The sequence below is a fragment of the Bacillus rossius genome, chromosome 3 (genome assembly GCF_032445375.1).
Source record: "Bacillus rossius redtenbacheri isolate Brsri chromosome 3, Brsri_v3, whole genome shotgun sequence".
NCBI classification, from domain to species: Eukaryota; Metazoa; Arthropoda; class Insecta; order Phasmatodea; family Bacillidae; genus Bacillus; species Bacillus rossius.
In genome coordinates, this window is record NC_086332.1 from 115,292,513 (window position 1) to 115,317,125 (window position 24,613).

The window sequence follows — 24,613 nt, forward strand, 5'->3', positions numbered from 1 at the left end:
TGTACTGTACAACTTATTATAGAGGTATGCATAAGTCATCAATTAGGTTTATGTGAATGTTAGAAAGGTGTTTCATGTTTTGTGCTCAGTGCCTTGTGCAATCACCATTAGCAATGCACCTGTGTGCTAAGACCTGCCCAGTCCCCTCTGGTATGTCATGTCTTGCTCATGCATTTCAGTATATGTTTTATCTGGAAGTCGGACCACCACTCAATGGTTTGGAATAAAAGTACGTAATTAATGAAAAAGTTAAAAAAATATTATTTTAGAAAATATCACAAAAAATAGTTCTGTATCAATATTATATTTCTGTATTCATCTTTTGAAAAACATTATTTTAGCAGTCAAAATTGTGGTATCAACAATTTTGCGAAACATGTTAACTTAAATTTTACGACTCCCTTCTGAAGGTAAACCGAAATTAAAAAAGTTTTTATAACTAAAGCATACTAGCTTTGTATTAATGTGTGCAGATCAATCTGTTAGTGGTCTCAAATTTAATTTGAATCAAAATAACAAAATGTTCTTCCATCACTTTGACTGATAGTTATAATTTTGGCAGCTCTGTGACAGCCACAAAGCAGACGCCATGGCGACGGCAGGCCGGCGAACTAGTCTCGTCTCGAGCCGTTGTCAGCGGCCATCAGCACTTACCGACTCCAGCAGCTTCTCGCGACTGATCTTCATGGGCAGCTTCTCGTGGTAGTGCCTCTGGTGGAACTTGCGCACCTCGTGGTAGAAGAAGTCCTGCTTGTCCTTGAACGTCTCCGAGCCGCCTGCGGGCCGTAAGAGAACAAGCATGCTTACTGGCCACACTCCAATACACGCTATCCATGTCTGTTCTGCAATATACAAACACTGCGTTCAAAACAAATGATTGAAGCATACTTCGCATCCCTCAATGGCCGCGAGGGCCTTCACGTGGAGAGCACACAAATGCAACTACTACGATATAAGTCATTCTGTAGTTCTCTACTGCTTTCACAAGAAACATGAGATACAACTAAGAAATTCTTGAGCCTGCTTAAGAAAATAATTCAGCAATGCTAAGACTTTAAGTAGTGTTGGGTCAGTTCCAAAAAAGTGCCAATTCTAAACCCAGTTTCAGTTCTCATATTTAAAATTTCATGTTTTGATTTGGAATTCAATTCCATCAGCTTACATACACCATGAATGATGTATATTAAAATAATCTTGACTTATATACTTGTATACATAATCTGTTCACTTTTTTATATTTTACAAATGCAATTACAAGACCTGTGCAAATATTTTATTTTTAAAATATCAATACAAACTTATTTGTATTCAATTGTATTATAAAACTAGCTAATAACCAAGTGGCTTCGCTATGGCAATTTCAGAGTATTGCTTATATTTTACTATTGTAAGAAAAGAATGTAATTAATTCCAAATATTTGTACCAAAGAAATAGATACAATAAATTTTCAGGTCCATTAAAGATTTAGTTCATAATAAAATCATTTTAAAACTAAATTTTTTAAGTGGTTTTGCATAGGGCTTTTTAAATTTTAGTATAGATAAAGTATCTGATTTTATAACACCTGTTTTAGTATCTTGTGTTAAATTTATTTGATGTTCAATAATTAAATTATTTTACCTTATTACAAATTCTTTCATTATTTTAAGATATTTGATACAATCACATCTTTATTTGAAATTCAGAGTGCAGATATCAAATTTCTTATCAGATGTAATTGTTGATTCTTAATTATGATTAATATTACTTTTAAAATTTTACAAATTTTTTTTAGCCCTCTCCTCTTTTCCCACTGAGATGCCTTTTTAAAAATTCAGAACTATATAAATATTGAAATATTCGCTAACCAAATGAAAACAAACTCATCCCGTTTGTTATAACACAGGTATCAACTCCAAAATAATTTCAATAAACTAACATTTATATTGAATTAAAATTTACGCTGCCAATACTGACTTCGTGATTTCATAATTTTATTTTAAATTAAGAATAACCCCTATTACGACTTGAGGCGTAATAATTTGGACTACATTGAATAAGAGATGATAGCTAAAGGTATGTTTATTAATTATTTCCAATATCTTAAATTATGTTTGATGTGTTCAGAAGATGATATTTTTTAATGCTAAAATCATAGTGACAATATTTCACTGTTTAAGAAGTATAACTTCAGCAAGTAGTAAAAAAGTCTTGGTAGATTTTGGCAAGTTTATCAATCATAAAGCACAACTTACACCCCTCTTTATTGGTTTCAGAGATAAGACCTATATTTAAAAAAAATTGACCACCTTTTCACCCTTTTTGCAGTCTAATACACAGGTAAAGGTAAAAAATAAAAATGCTATTAAATCATAATAATGTAAGTTATTCTCGCTCAGTTTCTTACCTTCATCTTAATTTGCTTGGCTGTATGATTTATTAATATAAATATACTAAGAAACTACCGCTTCACTGTCTTTGAGGTTGAACAAAAAAAATTGTAAAAATACTATACTTATTATTTCAGTTATTCATGCTCAGTGGCTTACATCCAGCTTTATTTGCTGTGGAGATATGAGTTTTTTTATGATAAAAAAAATTTACTCCTCTTTCAAACCCTTAAAAGTCAAAATCCGGAAAATTGTTAAAAGGAAATTCGTAACTCTATATGCTAGTGGATTAGGAAAATTGCTTTTTTTTTCTTTAAACTAAACCTAACCGTTTATACCTATTTGGGGTGGAAACTTGAAAAGTAGTAAAATAATAATTTGCAGTTTGGTATTTTTATTATTTTTACCAAATATTTACATCTGACCTGATTAGTTTTGGAAATAGGATTTTTTGAAATAAATAAAAACTTACCCCCTTTTTACCCCCTTAAAAGACTAATTCCAATAAATGTTAGCAATAAGAAATTTGAAACTCTAGATGCAAGATATTTTATCTTAGTTTCTTACTACTAGTTCTAATTGAATTGAAAGTGTTAGTTTGAATTTGAGTTTGAATTTTGCAAAATGGTAAAATTGTGATTAGTAGATTTTGTATGGTTATTATTGGTACCCAACATGGTTTTAATGCTTGATTCGATTCTGAGTTATAATAACTTATCTTAAAGCCACATTTTCCCATTTTCATTTCTTACAGGTTGAATTTCACAAAATGGTAAAATTGTGGTTGGTAAGTTTTCGTATTTTTATCATTGGTAATCCAAATTATTTGTAATATTTGATTAGTTTCCAATATATATTTAATCATCTTAAAAAAAAATGATATTCACCACTTTTTAACTAACTTAGAGTTTTATTAGTTAATCTAATTGTTATAATATTATTAAATACATAGCTCATGTCATTGAATTATTTTGTACGAGGTAGGCCTATATAATTTATAATATAGAAACAAAATTAATTCATGATGTAATGGCATGTTTTTCTACACTTTCTTTTTACAAATAAGTCAAATAAATATATTAAAATAAAAAGTTTTTAATTTAAAAATTACATTACTCCGCACATTTATATAATAAGTCCGGAACACACGAAAACTGGGTAGTACCCTACTTCACTGCAATAACTTGGTGTTTGTTTAGCTTCTTGTTTTGTTCGCCAGTGCATGCTAGACGATAACATTTAGTTAAAATTCACAAGTAATTTTGAACAGAGTAGTATCGCATGTTGCACCGAGAAAGTACTCATGTGTTGCTGGACGAGCAGTTCTAGGTGTGTCACGTGTCACTGCTCAGCAGATGGTGACTTGCTGTGGCAACTCACCATTTATTTTGCGGTGCTGCGCCATCACTCATGATGACACGCCACCCGCGCCACGACACATTTGCCACAGCTCAGGGAGGACCTTGCTTGTAATGTGTGTGGGGGTGAGAGATTGTAGAAACAAATTATTTTGTTATGTGTATTCGTGCATGAAAATAGCAGAACTAAAATTTTTTAATATTTTTAAATGAAGAAAGTTTTTTATTAGGTACGTTATTTTTATCTCGCTATTCAAGTATTATTAATATTAACTGTGTGACACTGATGATGTATGTTTAGAGAAACCAAAGTATCTCATATTTTATTTCCATGATTAATCATACATTTCTCTAAATAAGCAAAACATCATTTGTGATATATCAGAATTTTTTTAGAAATTAAATAGGTACCCTGTAATTTTAAATATATTCTGCACATTAATATCTATACTAATATTATAAAGCTGAAGAGTTTGTTTGTTTGTTTGTTTGTTTGTTTGAACGTGCTAATTTCAGGAACCACTGGTCCGATTTGAAAAATTCTTTCAGTGTTGGATAGTACATTTATCGAGGAAGGCTATAGGCTATATTATATGATCAATAACATTAGGGATCCTTACTAAAAGTCCAATTTAGAATCAAATGCATTGGAGGGGGTTAGATACAACATACAGTACACGTACGAAGTGTGTGTTGACAATGCCGCAGGCGCTAGAAGTTTATTTCCTATTGCCTATTAACATTGTTGCCACGCACTAGATGCCTTATATTTCTTAATTTTCCCATACAAGTAAAAAACACACGTGTGATATTAACAGCGAAGCAATCAGTACCCTCATAAGAGTTCAATTAGTATTTAAATACTTTTTATCACTTTAAATCGCAAACCTAAACTATTGTTTTTCTTGCTCTCTCTGTGTTTAGTTTGTTTTTTATTGCCCTTTTTTTCAAGTACACTAGAGTCCCGTTATAGCGAGGTGTCACGGTTTCGGGTTTGATCCTCGCTATAACCGTGTCCTCGCTATAACCGAATTGGACAAATTTTGGCCCCCAAAAAATAAAAATTAACCGAAAATAGCATAAAAATTGTGTTTAAACCTGTATAATTGGAAAATAACAGGTTATATTAACAAAATCTTAATTTATGTGAGCAGATGTGTGAATTCTCTTTAAAACGATACCCCATAAGTACGGATGCGATCACCAATTGCATCAAAATAACCAGAATACCCTATCAAGCCACGTAAGTATAGCATCTCAGCCCGCGGCCGACGCAGCATTGTCCTGCTATCTATTGCCGACGCGGGCTGTCTGCTGGCGGCCATGTTGGTTCGGGATGTTGCTAACAGGTGGTGCTAGTGTAGCGCGACAATTTAATTCCTTACAAAAAAGCAGGAGTGCGGCTGCGGCAACGCACGTACGCCTCAAACCTAATATTCGCTGGAAAACTATACTTTTTTCATTTAAAGAAACCTGTCAACTATTTTAGAAAATAAATTTGAGATTAAACTCAAACCATCACCACCCCTTTCTCGGACAGATACCCCAACAACTGACCGAAACAAAAGTTACAAGAAAACTGCCCTAGCGATTCGGAAATAAATACGGTAGTGCCGACTAGAGGTGTAAAAGTAACGAAAAAATGCGTAACCGTATGTATTTGTTACTATAACAATTAGTACTCGTTACTATCGTTACATTACTCGTTACTTCTGATACCGCATAACATGCTATGTTATGTTGCAGCAACGAATCCAGTCGTATTGTGTACGCGTACAGTATGACGTCGCGTAAATAATAATAAATAGAATATAAACAATTAACAATATTTGATAATTAATAGTTTTTGTTAACCAAGAAACAATTAAATTTCATTAGAGCGGCTTTTTGATATTATCTCTTTTAAGATAACCAAAAAAAAACATGAAAATACGCGATTATAAAAACAAAAACATGCATATTTCTAATTTGTAAAAAATACTTTCTTACATTGTTTCTGTTCCAATCTCAAACTTTGTCTTGACGCCGTCCCCGCTACCTCTGACTATTTAGACGTGATTTTCGCTCGGGTTCGTGATCTCAGGGAAGGTTCGGCCTTGTGGCTAGAGGTAGGGGTTAACGCAGTAGGGCCCCCCGAGCTGTTATGGCCACTCGGGACGCCTGAATAATAACACAAAGTTTAGTTGGTGAATTTAATACAGCACAGCCCAATAAATGGTGCTGCCCGTTCTGGCCGTAATGGTTTGCCCGACGCGACTAGTCACACGCGCAGCTCACTTCCTCAGTGGCGGCTCGCGATTTTAATGCGCGTGAGGGGCGGACTTGTACACGTGATGCGAAAGTTACAAAATACACTCTGACATGGCGCACGATATCTTGACGAACAATACACTTCACTATTACCTAGCTCTTAATAAATTGGGCTAGCAACACGTAGGCCCGTATCTCCGGCGACTCTACGTGATGTCTAGATGTGTCCCAGGGACTGAATCGTTATTATGTTCGACGGCACGCGTCGCCTGCTGGCTGCCCCGTGCGGGCCAAAACTATGTAGCCGGTAGGCTAGGTTGGGGCGTGAAGCGCCGACGTTAATTCACAAAAAACTCCCCACAGTACTTATGTATGACGTAGAACACTCATCTCGGAGCACTGATTTAATTAAGTTAAGTACCTCATGGTAAATTTAGGCCGACCGCGGAACTGTACGTGAAAGGTTGAAAAGAAATTACACTATTGAAAACTACATGTCGGTGAAAGCAAAGGTTGAAGGTTCCGCGTTGCGCGCAGGCTGCCGGCCTGGTGGAGCTCTCGAAGGACACTGCCGGTGTCGCCGCGCGCGACCCCCCTCCCCCGCCAGCCCTCCCGCGGAAATGTGTGAATTTCGCGGGAAACTGAACCGGCCAGGTTCGGGACAAATCGCACAGTGAAACATGATTTTGCAAGGACTGAATTATTAATTAATGAAAAATAATGTTTAATAAAAACCTGTGGAAAACATAATTATAATAATTTGTTGTAGTGCGGCGGAAGGATATGCCCCACCCGGCCGGATCCTTCCGCCGGCGCAGCACTCGTTGCATGGCGTTCGCCTCGACGCATGCACTACCCTTTGCTGCGCGCACGGGCGCGTTCAGTGCACACGCTTTTGCGAGACGCTGATGAGGCATAGCGGTCTATGCGACAGATGAGCACTGGTGCTCGGCGTCAGTCTACACACGGCACAGATAACTAACGGAAGTTTGATAAAAGAAAGAAAGGATGGGATTCTATTTTTAAGCCACGCACTTAGGTGGCGACTGCACGGCTGAAGAATGTGACGCGTCAACGGCAAGATGTCTAGTGGCGAGCGAGAGGGGTGGAGATAAAGCAGACAAATAACAAAAGCGCGCTACAAGCGATCACGCCGTAAATTCCTCAAAAATACCTCGTTATAGCCGTGTTCTCGCTATTACCGTGCTCGCTATAACGAGATTCTACTGTATATATATTTTACAGACTTGAAACTTCACAGTAATGTTCCTTATGTTACGCAGGATGACATTTTCCGAAAATTAGATCCCATGGGTGTTAAAACCAGGCAACAGTGGGTACTTTGTCTGCATGAGAACAGGATTTTGCATTGTTCATGCCTTCTGCATCTCCATGGCAACGGGCATCGCGCGGCAGTGGCGTACCCACAAGGAGGGGCATGTATAATGAGCGGCGCAAGAGTGATCTGCCTGTAGACTGCCGTAGCGAAGTACGGGTACATCAGTTGTACTTTGTGTGCACGAGTCGGGAAACCATCGGTGCTATTCATTTTCTCTCCGGTACATTATACAGCATTGTAATAAATTTTCACTGATTTTTTTTATTTACCATTACTGTAAATGGGAGATGTGGCTTAATTTTTTACCATTAGTATAGCCATGCGAAGCCAGGTCGGGCAGCTAGTAATATAATAATGTTGAACACACAGAAACTAGCCAGTGCCCTACTTGGGTGCAATAAAATAGACTGGCCACGCTCATGTTTCTGGACAAGCAGCGCCAGGGCCAGGCGTGTCGCATGTCGCCGCTCAGTAGGTGGCGAATTGCTAGCGACAAGTCACCATCCACTAACTATTAGTGACATGCGACCCGCGACACGCCTGATGCTGCTTGAGGAGAGAGCGACCTGAAGTAACGTGACATTTTCACTGTCGCCGGTTGTGGCCTGGCCCTGCAACTTGCAGTTACAGTAGCGACTGCTACGTGACATGGCTGTCGCCGCAACATGAATATTCCCCATCCCTACTCTTCACATTCACATGCGCCATTATTATTTTCAGTTAGGCGAGCAGTAAAATATATGTTTATTTTGTATGGTTATTTACATGACAAGCTTTATAAATAATAATCATGTTGAAAAGGATATTCCAAGCCCATTAAAAAAAAAAAAAAAAAAAACAGTTGTTACTACAGCAAATTCTACAAACTTTTAGTAGAACACTTGCATAGAAGTTATAATTTTTGTGTTTGTAGCATAGGTTAAGGTAAACAAAATTATGATGATGATGATGCGCTCAGTGACCGCAAATACATCCAAGCAAAAATTAAAATAATTAATGAAGTAAAAAATTATACAAAATCAGCCACCATCGCTAGGAAATGCAATCCTTAATTATATACATTGTTAATAATAATTAAATGGCGGAAAAATATAAGCGTCACATTCTGAAGTACTAACAATACCTTTTTAATTATTTCTATATTAAATAATCATGTTTCCTACTAGACAGCACAGATGTGAGTGGAGCAAAATATTTAATTTTATCTCTGTAAAGCAAGTTGTTGTAGTGAGGTATAAGTCTAAGCTCAAGAGAAAGTTTTGTAAACACAAACATGTATTACAATACTCTAAGAAATCTTTGCTTAAAATGTAGAAACAAAACAGTTGCAGATTTGTTCTTACAACGAGATTCTACAATGAATTCGCAGAACCAACATAACCAATACCAAGCACTTTTTACTAATAAAAAATATTCCTCTTAAAGTAAACTAGCATTTTCAATCAGTCAGTTAGCTGCTTTTTTAGCAACTCAAAAACTTCAAAACAAGTTATGCTGTAAGAGATATAATATATATTCATAATGATTTAATATTAAATGTAAAAATTTTAAAACATCTATTATTATCGAAACAAATTAAAAACAAATTTGCTTTTAAAAATTTGAAACATCTATTATTATATAAACAAGTAAAAAATTCAATTTATCCAAACAAATAATAATTACCTAAACAAATCTAAGTTACAGTTCCAAGAATTTTTCTAAACCTTTGTGATTTGAGATACCAAATAGAAAATAATACTTGCTATGACAGTATATTAAAAAATATTTTAAAAGCTACACTAGTGTTACAGTGTTTGTGAAAAAATCAGTTTACAATCCAACCTTTCTGGAGTAGTAGGAAACAGATGTTACAGTTTATGGAGAGAAAGGCTATGTATCTAAAGTCGGAGCATGGCATGAATGTGGTTTTGTGAATGTTTTTTTGTGTATTGTATGTACGTATACATTACATGTTATATGTACTTAGGTTTTATGTTTAACTTATGTTTTGGTATGTAAATTTTTTCCTGGTTAAATATAAAACCATTCAGCAAGGCAAAAGAACTACTATTTAAATCGCAAACAGTCAGTGTACATTATTAAAGTACTCACCAATATTTTTGAGCAGGAAATGGGTAAAGGTGGCTGCGATCACGTTCCTATCTTTCGCTATGAGCTCCACTTTTGGCTGACAGCCATCATCCACAATGAATGATGGTTGGTTGTTCCCATTGTTGCAGCTGGACAGTTGGTTGTTGTTGCTACTGGAGTTGTACGCACTACTTTTGAAATGAAACTGAAAACAAGGGGGGAAGAAACATGATTACACAGTTGATGATGGACTCTGAATTTCAAACAACTAATAATTTGCAGGAGATTCTGCAACCAAAAATGACAGTTACTGCAACTGTTAACTTTAGAAAATATTATATAAATACTTACCAATAAGTAGGTCAACATCTACATACCGTACTTTTACTTCAAGTATTTTTATGAATAAAAAATTGGCCAAAACATCATGCAAAGGATGGAAGAGAAACAAGGCCTAAATGTTAGTATTCAAAACATAAATAATTGAAATTTTTTAAAATCAGAGTATACCGGAACTAATACTAATACCAATAATACCATACCATTTAAGTAATTGGTAATACATACCACCAAACTGGGGTCTGAACGCACACCCAAAACACACCTACTAACACAAAGTATACAAGGGCCTATTGGAAGGGAGGATATTGGGATATAATCACACACAACCCCCCTCCTTTGCTCCTCCATGAAAATCCTTGGCAATGTTACTTGTTTTTTGAAGTCTCAAGTAATACAATTAAATGTGAAGTCCATGTCATGTGGCTACGATTATATGTAAAATAGCAGTTTATATGCTGCCAAAGCAAATTATTTTTGACAAATCATTTCATAATAGTGGGCAATACTTGCCTTTTGCCATCAATATCAATTAGCCAAAACTGGGGCTTCATCAAAAATCATCTTGAGGTAATGCAAACGCCATAAAAATTCAAAATTTTCATGATTTTTGTAATTTTTGAAACTTAAAATTTTTTTATTCTATAACCGGAAGAAAATTGTTTAAGTACGTGCTTTAATTGAGAGTAGGGACATTTCCCATGGATACAAAACAGTGAAGAAAAGTATTAATATTTTCTAGAGTAGTAGTAAAAGACGTAATGAATCTTGTACACATGCTAGAATGATAGTGAGGGGAGAAAATTCTTGGTAATCCTCGATCACAGCCGTTCATAATTACTGGAATCGACACGTATAAAAAAACATAGGAATCCTATTTTTATCTCTCTCCTTCCCCCTCCTGATCCCATGCTCCAACTGCTACAAATATTTTTCCTGTACACTTGCCATTTTTATCTAATTTTTCAGTTGCTGGTAAGGAAGGAACGAGACATATTGTTGGGTGTTTTGTAAACCATGACAGCTGAAACATGTAATGTAGTAACTCATGGTCTGGATGAGTGTACTGATTTTGGTTTCCCATCATGGTTCAATAAATAAGTTCTGCCAAGTTATGGTAATCTGATGAGCCTTCATTTACAGAAAGCAACAAGAATAAGCCAACCGTAAGTCAAATTTCCCCTACCTTAGCCGCAAAAATTGAAGAACTATGGTGTACAATTTCTATTCCCATTGTATCACAATGGGAAAATCTTGAAAATGATAGAAATATATCATAGAAAATACAGTAACTTTCTCAGAAATAAAAGCCGAAAAGGAGGTCAGAAATTTAATTACATTTATGTGCTTTCTAAATGGATTAAGAAACACTATTTGATGTAGCTGCATGCTTAAGTAATGACCAAAAATAACTTCTTGAAATGGTTCAAGCAATTTCAAATAGTGTGTGTTCATCTGATCTGGCTAATGGAAACCCAGGCAAACTTGCCCATTCCTGGTGGCTCATGATGGCAAACAAGATTGTTAGGTTTTACATGACAAGTAACAAACTATCGAAAAACCTACGCACACTAGCAGAATATGTGGTTAAAGTGCTACCCTCTGTCAGGTTCAACATCAAGCTCCAGCCCTACTGCACCGATGGCTCACGACACCTATGGCTGCTGATCAAGTAATCAAGGTACCTTCCCCGGACTTTGCTTGAAGTTACTGACCCAGTGAAGAAATGAAACAGGTACTATGCAACACCTGAATATCTTCTTCTAGCAATGTTGTTAGATGAACGTAAGGGCATATAAGAATTTGGGTTAATACATATTGTAAAAGCCTAAACCCAACCTTCTGGAATAATCAAAAATTCAAGATCCAAAATATACAGTTTACTCTATATGATAAACTGGCAGAAGTGTCAAGTAACTGAGCATCCCTTGTCCAAACACAAACAGGACAGTGAACTGTGACATTGCAGACACATGCCCTTCTCAACTTCACAAAGTATTCTCATGCCATAGGGTTTCTCATATAATGAGTATATCAGTTGGTAATGTAAGTTCAACGGCACAGTGACCTAGTTGTGTACTTTTATGTTATTGTTTGGAATATTCTTGAAATTTTGATATTTAATTATGTTATTCAGAAAAGCCTTTTAACTATGTTTTTACTGGTTTTCAATTGGTTTTCTAATTAATTGTTTGTGTGTATGCTTTTATCAGTATTATATTTGCCTTCAATATTGTTTTTATGCCTGTATTTTAGTTTGGATTCATGTGAAAGCTATAATTTTGTTTCTAGAACATTATGCATTGTGTGGGTGCAAGAAAGGATGAGGGACAGGTGAGCGACCCCCTGGTGCCATTATTTTTAGACATTTTTTCAGTACCGAGACTTTCTGGCAGTTTCCGTATATATTGTTACGAACATGAGCAAGGCATGACAAGTGCAGGTGCAGAGCTGGCTGGCGGCTGCCGCAACATGATATGCGCTGCGCGCGCCTGGAAGATTACAAGGATTGTCGCTTTCCCCCTCTCCTTCCCAACACTCCCCGCACGGCACCCTGCCTTTGACACGTAACTTACACCGGACAGCTGTGGAGTTACGCGAGCTGCCGACACGTGTTTCAAGAGATTTCTGCCGTTGGGTCGGCGCGGAATGACGCGACTGGCCCCGGCCGCGCTCGCGAGTTCTGGAAATTGCGGCTGATAGATAAAACGTGGACGGCGGTCTCGAGAGAGTCAGTGGAGATCAGAGTGAGAGTTCAGGCGGAAGCTTTCTCGCGGCGGAGTTTCCGGGCGATAGAGTGGCGAATTCCCTGGACCAAGGTTCCAGGGCGAAGAGTTCAGTTCCGGGCGATAGTGTCGCGGGCACGCGGAGTTCCAAGCGAAGTTCCGAGCGAGGCGTAGAGTGGTATCTCGGCGAAGGCAAGTGCGACGGCGGCGACAGAGTCCTGCGGCTGAGATCCACGAGGGGCGCTGCGGCGAGAGTTGTGCCAGAGGTGTGGCCCAGCGAGGTGTGTGGATTGTAAGTAACGAGTCACTGGTGAAGCAACACTTTTAAGTACAATTGATTATTTTGCAATTTTATAAGATTAATTGTAAGTGACATAAGTAGTGGCCATCAATAAAACTGTGTGTGATAAAATCTTTAATTGGGCTATCCTTTACGAACCCGCGGTAAATCGTAACAATATATTCTTCTAATGGGAAATTCAGCAGGTGTCCTTTTCCAAGAGAGTCAGTAATTTATCATGTTTTTATGACAGCCAATCAAAAAAGATGTGATTTTTTCTTGTTATAATTTTTGCAGGAAAAGCCTCATTATGGGGATTAAGAAATTTGTATACTGCTGTGTTTATGTGAGTGCTGTGGTGTGAATGGTTGGTGAAGCCACGCACAGTGGTATGCAGTTGTTCGTAGCATCGTAAATCATCGTTCAAGTACTGATCCAAAAGATGTGCGGGTGGCGATGGCTCAAAAACAATATACATATTATAATTGCTTACGGGCAAACAATTTAATTAATGTCTGGGGTTGGGGACATGATGCAGGTAATGTAATTTCAACCTCTTTGTTTTTATTCACTGTTTTTTCAGAAATTTTTAATTGGAATTCATAGGCCCCAGACGTGCGATGCAGGTCTGGGTTGTCTCCGTGACTTATTTCCCATATTTCACTGTACCTAGACAAGGAAGCTGCTAGGTACATTCTTGCTTAGAGGCACAGGACTGAGTAATGAGCGGAGTGAATAAGTGAGTGTATAGCATTGCAGACCCTGCCCTCCCAAACTTTTCAGTGTTTTTTTTATGGTAAATTTTTAAGGAATGCAGTTTTATCAGCTGATTATATGGTCCAAGGTCATAGTGACTTAGTTTTTCATACTGTTTTTTTATCATTCTTAATATTCTTAAAGGTAAATTGACATTTAATATTTAATTCAAAAAAGCTTGTCTGTGGTTTTACTGGTTCTCACTTGTTCACTTATTGTATGTGTAAATGCATTTTTTGGTATTTTATTAATTTTAATATGGTTTTTATACCAGAATTTTATGTTTGGAGTTAAATGATAACCATACGTATGTTTTTGGAACATTGTGTAATGTTTTGGAAAAGGAAGGACAAAAAACAGTTGCACAACTCAGCTACACAATTTTTTAAAACTTTTTTTGTGCCGAGACTTTCTGCTGAGTTCTGTATGTAATTCTTCTGATGGGAAAATCTGCAGATGTTCTTTCTCACAGGCGACAGGAAAATTATCAAGTTGTTTCAATAGCCAATCAGAAAAGACTCTGTGATTTTTAATGTTTTATTTTTTGCAGGAAAAGCTTCAATGCAAGGGTTAGGACATGTGTATACTTTTGTGTTCTTGTGAGTGTTGTGTTGTGTTGTGATTTGGTCGTTGAGGTCACGCAGCTGCGTGGTGGACGCAGATACGTAGTCTCGTCATTAGTCGTCGCTTGGGCATCAGTGAGAGCAGCTGTTCTAAGGGACAGCTTTGTAACACCAGTAGAGGTCGCACTAGCCGACCCCAGTTCTGGTGGCCTATGTTACACGTGTACACATTTCTCACCCGAAGAAAGTGCACTCTAACATGAAATAGGTGCCTTCCTCTTCACTCCTAACCAAGAGTCTCATTCAAAATTTTGGCATGCCAAACTCAACACTCAGTGTTGACAAAATAAACATAAAAATTCCTAGGTCCTAATTATAAGTACAAATAACCATGCTATTAATCTATAATAATGTAGAGTTGAGATGTATTTCACACTTGTGGTCCAGGCCATGCTTAAGAACATTGTTTTGGTCATTTTTAATTAGAAGTTTTTGACCACAGGTGGCAGCGTAGGCTCAGTTAGAGCATTTTTTGTGATTTGGTGGCCACGTCGAGTAGACAAAAGACTGTCGGCCCTTCGTACCATGCGTCGCACGTGATCACAATGTTTGTAAATGAACTGTGAGTAAAATATCGCGCCCAAGTGATTAACATATTTTTTTTTGAGAAGTTTTGTTTTTCTGTAAGTCTTTGGTTGTTTTCGGAGGTAAATAAATGCTACTGTCTTGTAAAGTGGCGACCATGTTCATTGTTTGATAAAAAGAAAATATATCAACAAACTTTGTAAATTCTTTTATTTTTAGCAAGACCATCTTCGGAGTAAACAGACTTAACCAAAAAAAGTAACATCCTATGGAACTTAAATTATCCTTGGCATCTGACAAATTCTTAAAGTGATTTTATGTAAGTGTAATTCAGGCCATAGCTAGCTGGCACAAGTGTTTTAATTCGGAGCTATTTTTGTAAAATAAATTGCAACTACTTACGTTGGGATAAGAATAAAAAGTCTAAATTCATTTCAATTCTTTAATTTGAGAATTATCATAAACAGTTTTGACTCATTTAACAGTCAGACAGAAATTTACACTTAACTACCTGCAACTTCATATGACATTTTATTCAAGTGTTTATGTACGTGCAAGGAACAGTCGTCGTCTTAGCTGTTTACGATTGTGACTTGTCACAAACTTCAACACCTAATTACTATGATAAAAGCAGCTCTGGGGATGATCTACCACTCATGTCATGACATTACTTTGCCAAATACAAGCTGTCGAAAGACTGGTGAAGCTGGTTACAGAGGCTTCGCCCGCTGTTTGGGGGAAATCAGCGTGCAACTGCATCATCACGTCAAAATTGGATTCAAACAAAATTATGTCAGTGTTTTGAAACAAAAAAAAAATTTAAGGTTGAGCTAATTACTACTGCACCCACACCATTTCTATAATAATTACTTAACAGAAATATTAAACCCTTTTCATCACAGTTACGTAGTTTATACCAACTATAATAATATATATAATAGTGTTATGCGTGTAATAACCAAATAAACTGTTAATAATCAATGTAAGTTGGGCACCAACACAGTAACATCACACACACAAAATTACAGATAGTTGCAGAATATACTTTACATATTTAGATTCGCTAATAATGGTAAATAACAAAATATTATTTATACGTTCAACATAGTTATTTAACCGCTCATAACATGACATCACTGAATCTCAATTCATCCAAATTTTATATTTTTTAAGGATACAATTACATACATATTATTCCTTTTCTACGAGTACTTGAGTGTATGCAATATTATTAATAAAATCATTTATATAACACATGTAGTTATACCTTTCGTTTCAATATTTAAAATGACACTATTTATATTATATAAAAAAGGAAATAACAAGAAAGAGAAAGAGAGCATCCAGACTGTATCGACTTATGACTTGCTAATTTGTCAGGAATGTTACGTAGAGCACATCTTTCAAGCGTCTTTGCAAAAATATAATGTTTTTACCACCGATATGTATGAAAACAATAATAATAAGGAAAGGGAATTTAACTTTCTTAAATCAATATGCTTCGGTTATTGAATCAATAGAAATGCTTGAAAATTCTTCAAAAGACCAATGGTTTAAGAATGTACTTGAAATGTCAAAATTCAAATATCAATAGATTTATTATAGATTATTTAAACACAAATTGATTCATTTAACGTTACGTGGTTTGCAATTATCAAACTTGAAATCAAACTAATATCACTCGAAATGGTGTATGAGTTGAGCAGGATTTAATATGACTTACTGCGATTCTTCTTTGCAGCACACAATAATCTCTTTTGGGATAGTCCTGAAAATTAATTAATAAAAATCTTTTTCATGTCTATAATGAAACAGAGAACTGAAACTGAACTTAACATATCAGCTCGAAGTCCACACACATCTTGCTTGGACGATGGTTAGTCGTAGAAAAACTATCCGGACAATGGGTTGTTTAAATTTTCTTAATTTCTTACATGCATTGTTCTGACAGCTTCAAACTGATATAGCAAAATATAAACTAGTTGCGAGACATGAAATACATAACATATATCACGCTACGTAAAATTAATTCACAGAGATAGTTTCCAAAATAAAATAATTTCAAAAAACTTTGGTCAAAATAAACTATTATTTAAGTGAAATGCCTCATAGTTATCATGCGCTTAAGAGAAATTAAACGATTAAAACATCAGTTGTTGCTCTGTGGCCATAGAGTTACTGACTGGTACAACTGTCCAATGTTCATCTACAATTAAAATATGGTTATATAAAAATAATTTCAACCAAATAGAAACAATCACAGATAAAAAGGCAAATAAATTACATGCTTGTGCAACCGTGTATTGGCACACTACTTTTTCTGAATACTTTTTGACATTCAAAGATCTTGATTTTTTTTGACATGACATCTAATAAATCGATGAACGCCGGCTGCACGCACAAAAAAGTGTCCTGTTACGCACATTGTTCTGTTACGCTGTGTCCCATTACGCTCATTGTTCCATTACGCTGTGTCCCGTTACTCTCAGTGTTCCTATACGCTGTGTTCCGTTACGCTGTCAGTGAGTGCAGTAATAATTGGTTATGTTACAATTGACTAAAAAATTATGGTGATTCATATAATTTATTATAGATATTTGATTACAGTTTATTTATATGAAAACTTGTTCATAGTTATATTTAAACTTTATAGCTAAATGCCAGTTTTTATAATTAATTACAAGTCATCTACACGTGAACTGTTTCGTCAACTGTTTATAAAGTGAAGTGAAAAGTTAATGTGGTTTTCATTGCTTATTACAACTACAATTTCGGCAATAAAGGTTAATTATTCTTGCATTTTAAAAATCTGATTACTAGTATAATTTCAAGTATTTATTCTTTTATTATTAAAATAAATATGATTCAATTTTATTCATAAAAGTATGCAATCATTTCATCAATGTTTTGTTATGACGTTGTCATGTTAAACTATCGTCCATAATCCGACTTTACAGACAACCAATTTTTTTCCGAAAGTTATAAATTTTGAAATCTTGTAGTTGAAAGGCATTGCTTATTTTGTAGTCTTAAACATTGTTTTAAAATATTTTAGTAAAAGTTTTATTGACTACATGCTTCAGTTTCATTATAATCCTTATTAATTTATAAAAGTAAGACCATAATCACTGATAAAATTCTTTATTTAAAATAAGACATGAAGAGTAAAAACATTTCTTGGATTGGTAAAAATGCAAATTTTAATGGGTTTGGGGCAGCACCTCAAACCAGTATTTAATTGACTCTACATTTTAAGCGATTCTTAAACATTACAAAAAGAAAGTTTTCTATGCTATTAGAAGGTAAAAATATTAAATAAATGTTTTATTCTTGTTCAAGCAATGTATCTGTAAATAACTGAAAAATACGACTGTCAAGTGAATTGCGGCACCTCAAGCATTCTTTCATTGGCTCCAAATTTACTCAGGTTTATAAGCAAGATGAAAGGTTACTGCACTGTTTAAAATTGTATTAAAAAAAATGGCTCCACTTGCATTCCACACTAATATATAAATCTATCTCGCTATGAAACAAAATCCTAGCTATGCCCCAGACGTACATAAGTAAGGCAAATGGAGGGAGGTGACGGTGCTTATGACACGGGACTCGCATTCCAGAGGACAGGCAGTCCTGATTTTGGCTTCCCTTTGTTTCCTCAAATCACTCCAGGCAAAAACTGGGTGGGTTTCATGATGCAAGCCACAGCCAGTTCCTTCCAGGCTATCCTGGCCATCAGTGTTGTGTGTTATTATCTCTGATGATCTCATTGTCTGTGGCAAACAGTGGCATGTTGAGAGGGACAAGAGTTCAGTTAAGTTACATTTAGATATAGTATACTTTAAATGTGGGTGTTCACGCTAAAAGGACTATAAATACAAGTATACTTCCAATAAAAAAACCTTATAGTATGATAAGACAAGATTTTGTTATTTTTTAGGCTAATTAGTTTTTAAAACAGGATATTACGGTGTTATTTATTTGATTTTAATACATCATTTTTAGTCATAAAAAGAATGCATTATTCAACAAACATGAAATTAAAATATTTCTTAATACATATTTCACCGAAATAGTCTCATTTTGATTGACACATGATGCATTTATACAAGTAAATAATAAGTAATAAGCATGTCTAGAAAAGTATTACTTAAAAATTAAAAATAAATAGCCAAACTTTAGTGTGTTTGAAAAATTTGTCAACGTTGTCAACGTAAAAATATTTTAATAATAAGAGATGTAAGATCAAACAAAATAATATTAATTATTTCAAAGCGTTTAGTTCATACATTTTGGTACAAATTTCACACTAAATAAATTACATTGAATGAATTTACCATGATAAAAGAAAAACATTTTGTAACTTTAGTTAATTTTTGTCAAATTGCTGATTGAGTTAATGATTTTAGTTACATTACAGTGTTAAATGGTGTATCAACTTGCATTTTGGTGTTATATATTGTTTTAACATGCTTGGCGGAGTTATTTCCGTATTATCGCAGTTCACCAATAATCGTATCCCTACTTGTAAGTTATACAATATCAACTGATCACCTTAAAATTTTTGGCCACGGTAATCTTTAGTATTTAAATTTTTTTTTATTTGGCCTGCAGGCCTGCAGGCCGGTACCTTGGTGGAGGGTCACAGGCGGAGCGTCACGAGGGCCTGCGGGCCGGTACCTTGGTGGAGGGTCACAGGCGGAGCGCCACGAGGGCCTGCGGGCCGGTACCTTGGTGGAGGGACACAGGCGGAGGGCCACGAGGGGCTGCGGGCCGGTACCTTGGTGGAGGGTCACAGGCGGAGCGTCACGAGGGCCTGCGGGCCGGTACCTTGGTGGAGGGTCACAGGCGGAGCGCCACGAGGGCCTGCGGGCCGGTACCTTGGTGGAGGGACACAGGCGGAGGGCCACGAGGGTATGCGGGCCGGTACCTTGGTGGAGGGTCACAGGCGGAGCGCCACGAGGGCCTGCGGGCCGGTACCTTGGTGGAGGGTCACAGGCGGAGCGCCACGAGGGCCTGCGGGCCGGTACCTTGGTGGAGGGACACAGGCGGAGGGCCACGAGGGTATGCGGGCCGGTACCTTGGTGGAGGGTCACAGGCGGAGGGCCACGAGGGCCTGCGGGCCGGTACCTTGGTGGAGGGTCACAGGCGGAGCGCCACGAGGGCCTGCGGGCCGGTACCTTGGTGGAGGGTCACAGGCGGAGCGCCACGAGGGCCTGCGGGCCGGTACCTTGGTGGAGGGTCACAGGCGGAGCGCCACGAGGGCCTGCGGGCCGGTACCTTGGTGGAGGGTCACAGGCGGAGCGTCACGAGGGCCTGCGGGCCGGTACCTTGGTGGACGGTCACAGGCGGAGCGTCACGAGGGCCTCCGGGCCGGTACCTTGGTGGAGGGTCACAGGCGGAGCGCCACGAGGGCCTGCGGGCCGGTACCTTGGTGGAGGGTCACAGGCGGAGCGCCACGAGGGCCTGCGGGCCGGTACCTTGGTGGAGGGTCACAGGCGGAGCGTCACGAGGGCCTGCGGGCCGGTACCTTGGTGGAGGGTCACAGGCGGAGCGCCACGAGGGCCTCCGGGCCGGTACCTTGGTGGAGGGTCACAGGCGGAGCGCCACGAGGGCCTGCGGGCCGGTACCTTGGTGGAGGGTCACAGGCGGAGCGCCACGAGGGCCTGCGGGCCGGTACCTTGGTGGAGGGTCACAGGCGGAGCGCCACGAGGGCCTGCGGGCCGGTACCTTGGTGGAGGGTCACAGGCGGAGCGTCACGAGGGCCTGCGGGCCGGTACCTTGGTGGAGGGTCACAGGCGGAGCGCCACGAGGGCCTCCGGGCCGGTACCTTGGTGGAGGGTCACAGGCGGAGCGCCACGAGGGCCTGCGGGCCGGTACCTTGGTGGAGGGTCACAGGCGGAGCGCCACGAGGGCCTGCGGGCCGGTACCTTGGTGGAGGGTCACAGGCGGAGGGCCACGAGGGCCTGTGGGCCGGTACCTTGGTGGAGGGACACAGGCGGACCGTCTCGAGGGCCTGCGGGCCGGTACCTTGGTGGAGGGACACAGGCGGAGCGTCACGAGGGCCTGCGGGCCGGTACCTTGGTGGAGGGTCACAGGCGGAGGGCCACGAGGGCCTGCGGGCCGGTACCTTGGTGGAGGGTCACAGGCGGAGCGCCACGAGGGCCTGCGGGCCGGTACCTTGGTGGAGGGTCACAGGCGGAGCGCCACGAGGGCCTGCGGGCCGGTACCTTGGTGGAGGGTCACAGGCGGAGCGTCACGAGGGCCTCCGGGCCGGTACCTTGGTGGAGGGTCACAGGCGGAGCGTCACGAGGGCCTGCGGGCCGGTACCTTGGTGGAGGGTCACAGGCGGAGCGCCACGAGGGCCTGCGGGCCGGTACCTTGGTGGAGGGTCACAGGCGGAGGGCCACGACGGCCTGCGGGCCGGTACCTTGGTGGAAGGTCACAGGCGGAGCGTCACGAGGGCCTGCGGGCCGGTACCTTGGTGGAGGGTCACAGGCGGAGGGCCACGAGGGCCTGCGGGCCGGTACCTTGGTGGAGGGTCACAGGCGGAGCGCCACGAGGGCCTGCGGGCCGGTACCTTGGTGGAGGGTCACAGGCGGAGCCCAACGAGGGCCTGCGGGCCGGTACCTTGGTGGAGGGACACAGGCGGAATGCCACGAGGGCCTGCGGGCCGGTACCTTCATGGAGGGACACAGGCGGAGGGCCACGAGGGCCTGCGGGCCGGTACCTTGGTGGAGGGACACAGGCGGAGGGCCACGAGGGCCTGCGGGCCGGTACCTTGGTGGAGGGACACAGGCGGAGGGCCACGAGGGCCTGCGGGCCGGTACCTTGGTGGAGGGACACAGGCGGAGGGCCACGAGGGCCTGCGGGCCGGTACCTTGGTGGAGAGACACAGGCGGAGGGCCACGAGGGCCTGCGGGCCGGTACCTTGGTGGAGGGTCACAGGCGGAGCGCCACGAGGGCCTGCGGGCCGGTACCTTGGTGGAGAGACACAGGCGGAGCGTCACGAGGGCCTGCGGGCCGGTACCTTGGTGGAGGGTCACAGGCGGAGGGCCACGAGGGCCTGCGGGCCGGTACCTTGGTGGAGGGACACAGGCGGAGGGCCACGAGGGCCTGCGGGCCGGTACCTCTGTGGAGAGACACAGGCGGAGCGTCACGAGGGCCTGCGGGCCGGTACCTTGGTGGAGGGACACAGGCGGAGGGCCACGAGGGCCTGCGGGCCGGTACCTTGGTGGAGGGACACAGGCGGAGGGCCACGAGGGCCTGCGGGCCGGTACCTTGGTGGAGAGACACAGGCGGAGGGCCACGAGGGCCTGCGGGCCGGTACCTTGGTGGAGGGTCACAGGCGGAGCGCCACGAGGGCCTGCAGGCCGGTACCTTGGTGGAGAGACACAGGCGGAGCGTCACGAGGGCCTGCGGGCCGGTACCTTGGTGGAGGGACACAGGCGGAGGGCCACGAGGGCCTGCGGGCCGGTACCTTGGTGGAGGGTCACAGGCGGAGCGCCACGAGGGCCTGCGGGCCGGTACCTCTGTGGAGAGACACAGGCGGAGCGTCACGAGGGCCTGCGGGCCGGTACCTTGGTGGAGGGACACAGGCGGAGGGCCACGAGGGCCTGCGGGCCGGTACCTTGGTGGAGGGTCACAGGCGGAGGGCCACGAGGGCCTGCGGGCCGGTACCTCTGTGGAGACACACAGGCGGAGCGTCACGAGGGCCTGCGGGCCGGTACCTTGGTGGAGGGACACAGGCGGAGGGCCACGAGGGCCTGCGGGCCGGTACCTTGGTGGAGGGACACAGGCGGAGGGCCACGAGGGCCTGCGGGCCGGTACCTCTGTGGAGAGACACAGGCGGAGCGTCACGAGGGCCTGCGGGCCGGTACCTTGGTGGAGGGACACAGGCGGAGGGCCACGAGGGCCTGCGGGCCGGTACCTTGGTGGAGAGACACAGGCGGAGCGTCACGAGGGCCTGCGGGCCGGTACCTTGGTGGAGGGACACAGGCGGAGGGCCACGAGGGCCTGCGGGCCGGTACCTTGGTGGAGGGACACAGGCGGAGGGCCACGAGGGCCTGCGGGCCGGTACCTCTTAGGAGAGACACAGGCGGAGCGTCACGAGGGCCTGCGGGCCGGTACCTTGGTGGAGGGACACAGGCGGAGGGCCACGAGGGCCTGCGGGCCGGTACCTTGGTGGAGGGACACAGGCGGAGGGCCACGAGGGCCTGCGGGCCAGTACCTCTGTGGAGAGACACAGGCGGAGCGTCACGAGGGCCTGCGGGCCGGTACCTTGGTGGAGGGACACAGGCGGAGGGCCACGAGGGCCTGCGGGCCGGTACCTTGGTGGAGAGACACAGGCGGAGGGCCACGAGGGCCTGCGGGCCGGTACCTTGGTGGAGGGTCACAGGCGGAGCGCCACGAGGGCCTGCGGGCCGGTACCTTGGTGGAGGGACACAGGCGGAGGGCCACGAGGGCCTGCGGGCCGGTACCTTGGTGGAGGGACACAGGCGGAGGGCCACGAGGGCCTGCGGGCCGGTACCTTGGTGGAGGGACACAGGCGGAGGGCCACGAGGGCCTGCGGGCCGGTACCTTGGTGGAGGGACACAGGCGGAGGGCCACGAGGGCCTGCGGGCCGGTACCTCTGTGGAGAGACACAGGCGGAGCGTCACGAGGGCCTGCGGGCCGGTACCTTGGTGGAGGGACACAGGCGGAGGGCCACGAGGGCCTGCGGGCCTGTACCTTGGTGGAGAGACACAGGCGGAGGGCCACGAGGGCCTGCGGGCCGGTACCTTGGTGGAGGGTCACAGGCGGAGCGCCACGAGGGCCTGCGGGCCGGTACCTTGGTGGAGGGTCACAGGCGGAGCGTCACGAGGGCCTGCGGGCCGGTACCTTGGTGGAGGGACACAGGCGGAGGGCCACGAGGGCCTGCGGGCCGGTACCTTGGTGGAGAGACACAGGCGGAGGGCCACGAGGGCCTGCGGGCCGGTACCTTGGTGGAGGGTCACAGGCGGAGCGCCACGATGGCCTGCGGGCCGGTACCTTGGTGGAGGGTCACAGGCGGAGCGTCACGAGGGCCTGCGGACCGGTACCTTGGTGGAGGGTCACAGGCGGAGCGCCACGAGGGCCTGCGGGCCGGTACCTTGGTGGAGGGTCACAGGCGGAGCGTCACGAGGGCCTCCGGGCCGGTACCTTGGTGGAGGGTCACAGGCGGAGCGTCACGAGGGCCTGCGGGCCGGTACCTTGGTGGAGGGTCACAGGCGGAGCGCCACGAGGGCCTGCGGGCCGGTACCTTGGTGGAGGGTCACAGGCGGAGCGTCACGAGGGCCTGCGGGCCGGTACCTTGGTGGAGGGTCACAGGCGGAGGGCCACGAGGGCCTGCGGGCCGGTACCTTGGTGGAAGGACACAGGCGGAGCGTCACGAGAGCCTGCGGACCGGTACCTTGGTGGAGGGTCACAGGCGGAGGGCCACGAGGGCCTGCGGGCCGGTACCTTGGTGGAGGGGCACAGGCGGAGGGCCACGAGGGCCTGCGGGCCGGTACCTTGGTGGAGGGTCACAGGCGGAGCGTCACGAGGGCCTGCGGGCCGGTACCTTGGTGGAGGGGCACAGGCGGAGGGCCACGAGGGCCTGCGGGCCGGTACCTTGGTGGAGGGACACAGGCGGAGGGCCACGAGGGCCTGCGGGCCGGTACCTTGGTGGAGGGACACAGGCGGAGGGCCACGAGAGCCTGCGGGCCGGTACCTTGGTGGAGGGACACAGGCGGAGGGCCACGAGGGCCTGCGGGCCGGTACCTTGGTGGAAGGTCACAGGCGGAGGGCCACGAGGGCCTGCGGGCCGGTACCTTGGTGGAGGGTCACAGGCGGAGCGCCACGAGGGGCTGCGGGCCGGTACCTTGGTGGAGGGACACAGGCGGAGCGCCACGAGGGCCTGCGGGCCGGTACCTTGGTGGAGGGACACAGGCGGACCGTCACGAGGGGCTGCGGGCCGG

The 24,613-nt window shown here is 43.5% G+C and overlaps 1 protein-coding gene across 4 annotated transcripts in view; it reads right to left on the reverse strand.

The window, feature by feature from the left end:
- Positions 1–24,613, reverse strand: part of LOC134531178 (apoptosis-resistant E3 ubiquitin protein ligase 1) — a 404,465-nt gene that overhangs the window by 106,204 nt on the left and 273,648 nt on the right. For all 4 annotated transcript variants that reach the window (XM_063366812.1, XM_063366811.1, XM_063366814.1 and 1 more), the window contains exons 9-10: positions 9,412–9,595; positions 655–776 (exon numbers count right to left, since the gene is read on the reverse strand). In XM_063366812.1, the coding sequence (XP_063222882.1) occupies positions 655–776; positions 9,412–9,595 (306 nt within the window). The remainder of the gene's footprint in view (positions 1–654; positions 777–9,411; positions 9,596–24,613) is intronic.